The 6,000-nt window shown below is 48.3% G+C and overlaps 1 protein-coding gene across 1 annotated transcript in view; it reads right to left on the reverse strand.

Moving 5' to 3' along the window:
* ST8SIA1 (ST8 alpha-N-acetyl-neuraminide alpha-2,8-sialyltransferase 1) overlaps positions 1-5,487 on the reverse strand; it is a 109,405-nt gene extending 103,918 nt beyond the window's left edge. Inside the window, exon 1 of the mRNA XM_033057967.2 lies at positions 5,196-5,487. Within this exon, the coding sequence (XP_032913858.1) occupies positions 5,196-5,440 (245 nt within the window). The 5' untranslated portion in view covers positions 5,441-5,487. The remainder of the gene's footprint in view (positions 1-5,195) is intronic.
* Positions 5,488-6,000: the final 513 nt, after the last annotated feature.

Here is a 6,000-nt window from a genome sequence, read left to right on the forward strand (position 1 = left end):
ATACTGCAAACACCAGAGCATAGATATTCTGTCCAATTCAGCCACTGATCGTGCTGTGTAATTTCAGGACAGTAGCTTCTCTGCTCTGTCCATGGAAAATGGACAAGAGGACAAATCTGGTGGAAAGGAATGGAGAAGCCACCAGAAAAGGTGAGCATAGACAGCTTGGCCATGTCAGAGAAACATCACTGGAGAGCAGAGACAAGTTGTAGCAGATGCTCTGGACTGCAGTCAGGTCATGAACAGTGAGTTTGCAGGGGACATCTGCCACCAAGTCACCTCCAGAATAATCCCTAGTACCTTACAGAATCACACAAAACTGAAGCAGCAGAAGCAAGAACACAAGCTAAATCTCAAAGGAAGCCTTTCTGCTGTCTTTGCAGGGACTGTCCCATCTCTTCCTGAAGAACCCTTAAGACACTACCTTCATCCAACCTATTCAGTGGGACTCCTGACAGCCCAAAACCCACTGCCCCTCACAAGCATATTCACTCCCTAGAGAAGGTCCACCCTCTACAAACAAATGAAAGAAGTGTCATATAAATAGTGCTTGAGATTTATGGTTGTATGGAGCTTGTAAGGCAGATAAAAAGATCCAGTTCTGCCTTTAATGAGTTGCAGTATTTTAAACAACCCCATCCTAAGGGTATCACTGTATGTACAGTAATTTCACAACTATAAGGCGCACCAGATTATAAGGCACACCTCCGGGAGTCGGCAAATCTCCGAACTTTGTCCATATATAAGGCGTACTGGAGGATAAGGCACGCTTTTTTTTGCAGCAAGGATCCACGTGCAACAAAGTAATGAAATAGAAGCAATCACGTCAACCATGCTGTCTTGGGTTACAATACAGGATGTGATCAAACTATCACCATCTGTTGTGACCACGTGTGGCAGCGATCCTTATTTCCGTGGGAGATATTCTGCTAATGGTCCATCCATTGAAACCAGGCAGGGCATTGTACTTTATCTTTTCACAACCCATCCTCCCTCCAGCCAGTCATTTTCTGCTCATGGCCATTGAGTCCCACTATGGGACTGATAAAATTACTGCATCCCATTGGGAGTTGCTCCAGCCAGGGGGGAGAGCCCAGCCTTTCCTACCTAGAACTGAAAAAAAACAAATTCTGGGACTCCAAGTCACCCTCTTTTCCCTAGACTCCAGAGGAAAACCGGACTTTTTCTCCACATCATCGCTGGACCTCCGGAGGGAGGCTGCACCCTTCTGCAGGAGCACTGCTCCAACTGAACCACATCTGTCGCTGCAAGAGGATGCAGCCACCATTTAATGGGAATTAGGAATAGCAGTTCTTTTCAAGGGAAATTAAAATAGAAATACGGTACTGCAAAGAAACAAACTCCAAACCCTGACAAAGTCAGAGTACAACCTGACACCCCATCAGGCAGGGTGTTGGTAGCAGTTTGATTAAATAGTGCCTGCAGTCTTCTTGCAGTGACAGATGTGATTCAGTTGGAGCAGTGCTCCTGTACAAGGTGCAGTTTCCATCCAGAGGTCTAGTAGTGATGTGAAGAAATCTCATTTATTTCTAGAGTCCAGTAGAGAAAGGGCTACTCGGTGTCCTAGAATTTCAGTTTTTATCTTGGTAAGAAATGTTGGGCTCTCCCCTCTGGCTGGAGCAACTTCCAATGGGATGCAGTAATTTTATCAGCCACACAGTGGGTCTGAATGGGCCGTTAGCAGAAAATGACTGGCTGGAGGAAGGATGGGGATGCAAAGATAAAGAACAATGCCCTGCCTGGTTTCAATGGATGGCTCATTAGCAGAGTATTTCCCAAAGAAATCAATATCACTGCCCCACCTGGTCACAACAGATGGTGATAGAATAGATACTTTGATAACATCCTGTATTGTAACCCTTTGTCAGTGTTTGGGGTTTTTTTCGGCTGCAGCTTGGCTCGCAGCTCACGCTTCCGGGTTGGCAAATTTCCAAACTTTGTCCATATGTAAGGCGCACCAGACTATAAGGCACACTGCCGGGTTTGGACCAAAATTTTGTTCAAAAGGGTGCACCTTATAGTCATGAAATTACTGTAATTTACCTTAGCAAACAGCAGACAAGTAAAAACATTTTTGCCTAAATAATCTCAGAAGTACTAGGCCCTAAAAAACCCCCTAAGCAATCTGTAAAAGCATTTAGGGCTCAGTATCATTAACCGCCTCAGAGGATGACAAACCATTATATTGTGGCCAGATTAGACACATTAGCTCTTAGTGGCTCTAATGATGGTCTTACTCCTGTTTTGACCACTTTGTAGTTCGAAATTGAGCAGTTTTGCCATCTGACAGAATATTCAGCATTTGTCAGACAGGAAATACTTTCGTAGTATGACTACCCTGAACTTCTAATGTCTTGAAATTTAAAGGCATCCATGGCTAATTATACAGGTGTTTATATTTGAAAACCAGTTCTGGAAATTCATTCAAACACAAAACCACCATTGAATCATTCCATGAGAACCAGGCCAGTCTGGATCCAAGCATAGTCAAGGGTTGACAGATCAGATCTTTCCATAAGGCTTCTGTCTGTACAGAGAAGAAGGAAGCAGCAGTGGACACTGAAGAGCTACCAGTACTTGGTTGCCAGGGTTCAACTCAAACTACCCCAGATTACCCAGATGGTTTTGCTAAACTTGCTAAGTCACTTAGTGAAGTTGTCCTTGATCCAGGTACAGAAGGCAAAGCGGGAATAGTCTTTCTGAAGTTTGAAAAGTATGATTTCATCAAGTTAATTAACCAACATCTACTTCAGCAGTAGGAGTCCAGTGAGTTTATATGAGGAGAAAGTTCCAAATCTATCAGGTGTTTGCTCTGTGTAGCAAGAATCTGTCTATGCGATACCACAAATGGCACTGTGTTACACAAAGCAATACTAGGAATATTTGCATATGGATTTTTAGCCCAAATTAACTCAAATTTATTCTTCAAACTGTGTAAAACCAAAATTGTTTGTTAACCCGAACATGGCAGAAGGGCCAGGGAGAACAGCAATTAGCACTGTTCTTAAATAATATTTTATTAATAATACATTAAAGCACATTCAATATTAGACTATTATGGAAAGCCATATTACTTTATAGTTCAAATGCAGGTTTTCTGTGAATCTCTATTGCTCCTTTCCCATTCAAACAGAGACTGACATTGTCTGGAATTTTCCAGCAGAAAGTTAAATTTGGAGTATTTACAGCTGGCTTGCTTAGGGACAGCAGGACCAGGGCAGAGTTTCTGTTAACCTCAAATATACATCAGCTTCCCTGACATGGGCTTTGACTTCAAAAATCTTCTGTCATGAAGAGAAGCAAATTTAAGCAACAAAGATAGAGTTCTACTTCACAACTCTTGGAATAATACAGTTTACTATAATCACTACACATCTCCAGCATGCAACTTCTCTGAAAAGCTACTTTTAAAGCAGATTGATTCAAAGTTCATTGTATTTAGTGCTGCACAAACTCATCAAGAGTCTCAGACAAGAAACAACAGCTCCTTTTATTGCATGAGAGACTCTCTTCAATAGCATCTCTGAGATAATCACTATGCTTGGAGCATAGAAAAACACATGGACAAGTGGAATAGCTGATAAGCCACACAGCGTTTTTGTTACTAAACCATGTGGTGGAAAACGTCTAAAGCTATTTTGTAAACTGAAACTGCAGCAGCACTACAAATCTTGAAACAGTATTTGGTTTACTAACATGACAACAATAGACCAAACTCTTTCCTACATAACCTATGGGGTAATTTTTAAAAAACCTCATCTACCCCCAAGAATGGGGGTCTTTGGTGCACAGGATCAAGATTAATTAATATTCAAGAAGATCAACATAGCTTCTACTGTGAGTTAAGTGCTTTAGGAGGGGGATCCTGCATCTACCTTATTGCTAGTTCGGTATTAAATGGAGGGCTTCTTCCAGGCCTGCCTAATGAAACAGTATTAACACATACCTGCTTATCACCTATCACTGCTCAGATTTCCTGCAGGCTTTGGGGGCTAACAACAAATGTGCCTTCCAAGAACTATAAAGTTTGTTATCCCAGCAGACAACATACATAAGCAACCATATCAGCTCCAGTTCATGACAAAGGTGAATATATTCACAAAATACTGAAGAACTTAAAATAAAACTGTATGCCACTAAAATCAAACAAAAATCTTTTCAAAAGGGAAAATAAGTCCCTTGAATTTTGGCTCTGATTCATTTTACTAAAGAGGATTTTTCTGGAGGCAATTTGATTACCACTCACTCTTATCTTTAATTTACTGCTTGGAGGACAAAGAGAAAAAAAAAAACAACTTCCCTCCGGAAAAGGGAGGGAAATCTGTCTCTCTTCCAATTGCCTGTATTTCACCCAAACATGTGAGAAATTTTTGAGGGGATGCAAATTTCCACTGCACACGCTTTTAAAGCAGAGCGATTCAAAAAATCCTCCCCACCGCGGGGACCCGCTCGGTTTTCCACCGCTCCCAGCTGTGGCAGCTTGGTTGCAACACTCGTCCTCTCCCGTGCAGCTGGGCAAGGTGAAATGGGCCCCAAGGAATATCGCCATTTCCCAGCCACGTCAAAAGCAAAGAGGAGAAAAAAGGTGCCTTTTCACGTGGCTTCTATAATAAACCATATATAGTGAAGGAGCAGCGCGGAGCTTCCCAAGCGCTGCTCCGGGCGGGCATGCTGACACGAACGCACATCCATGCAAACCTTGCCTTGCGCATCTCGGGGAGCTCCACAAGCTGGGCTTTCTCCCGGCAGCAAGCCGGCAGTCCCCAGCACTGGGGGAAGCCGGGCTGGCAGCCTGGGCTTTGTTAGCAGCCACAGGGGCTGCCAGTGCCTCTGATATCCGGGAAGTGAGAAGCATCCCATTGTGCAGGCAGCCGCCGCAATCTCCGGGAACCTCAGTCCTCTTGCGAAGGTATCCCTGCGAGGAACAGCCTCCATCCCGCGCGCCAAGCCCCTTCTCCTCCCCGCAGCGAATGGAGCCACCCCGAAAAAAGTTTTGCTTGGGCAGAAAGGGCCCTGCCTGCCTGCCTGCCGCCCGCTGTGAAAAAACAAAGGCTCGGGAAAGAAAGAATAAAGTTTGGGGTTCGGTGGGGTAGGGAGGGCGCCCGGGTGGGTTCTGGGCCGCGGATTCGCCCCGCTGTCCGTCCCCGCTGCCCTTGGGCCGCGCACGGCGGTACCTGAACAGGGCGACCGCAGTCTGGTTCCTCCTCCACGCCTTGCCCTGCTGCAGCAGCACGCCCTGCACGATTTCCTTCTCGTCGGGCAGCCGGTACACGGGGAACACGTAGAGCCAGCAGAGGACGAAGACGCCCAGGGCGCTGGCGCCCACGGGCAGGCGGGTACGCGGCCACTTCCACGCCAGCCCCGCCATCCTCCTCCTGCTCCCGCAGCGCCGCCGCGGCACCGAGCCGCGCTCCGACATCAGGCCAGCGCCATGCGGCGCAGCTCGGCTCGGCTCGGCTCGGCCCGGCTCAGCTCAGCCCCGCCGCCGCCATCACCGCCGGGGGAAGCGGGGCTGCTGCTGCCGCTGCGCCGCGGCTCGCTCCTCTCTCGGCAGCGGCTACCGCCCTTGCTCACAGTCATTTGGTCCCTCGCGTTCCCCGCCAGATGATGCTCCGCCGCTCCCCGCCCTCCCTCCGCCTCCTGCCGAGCCCCTCGCTCGCAGCCTCGCTGGAGACCGACCCGGTAAATTTCCACAGCGCCCCGGCCGCGGGGTGCTCCGGCCTCACCGCCCGGCCCGCAGCCGCCGGGGGAGGGAGAGAGCGCAGACCCAGCTGCTGCGGGGCTCGGCTCCGTGCCACGCCCGCTCCCGCCTCACCGCGGCACCGAGCGGAGCGCGGCGCCGGAGGGAGAGAGGGAGGGAGGTCCCGCTCCGGATGTCTCCACCGGCACCCACCGACCCACCCTCCCTTTCTTTCTCCGTCCCTCCCTTCGTCTGGCTCTCTTCCCCGGCAGAGGCCGCACCAGTCTCCAACGCGTCGT

The sequence above is a fragment of the Catharus ustulatus genome, chromosome 4 (genome assembly GCF_009819885.2).
Source record: "Catharus ustulatus isolate bCatUst1 chromosome 4, bCatUst1.pri.v2, whole genome shotgun sequence".
NCBI classification, from domain to species: Eukaryota; Metazoa; Chordata; class Aves; order Passeriformes; family Turdidae; genus Catharus; species Catharus ustulatus.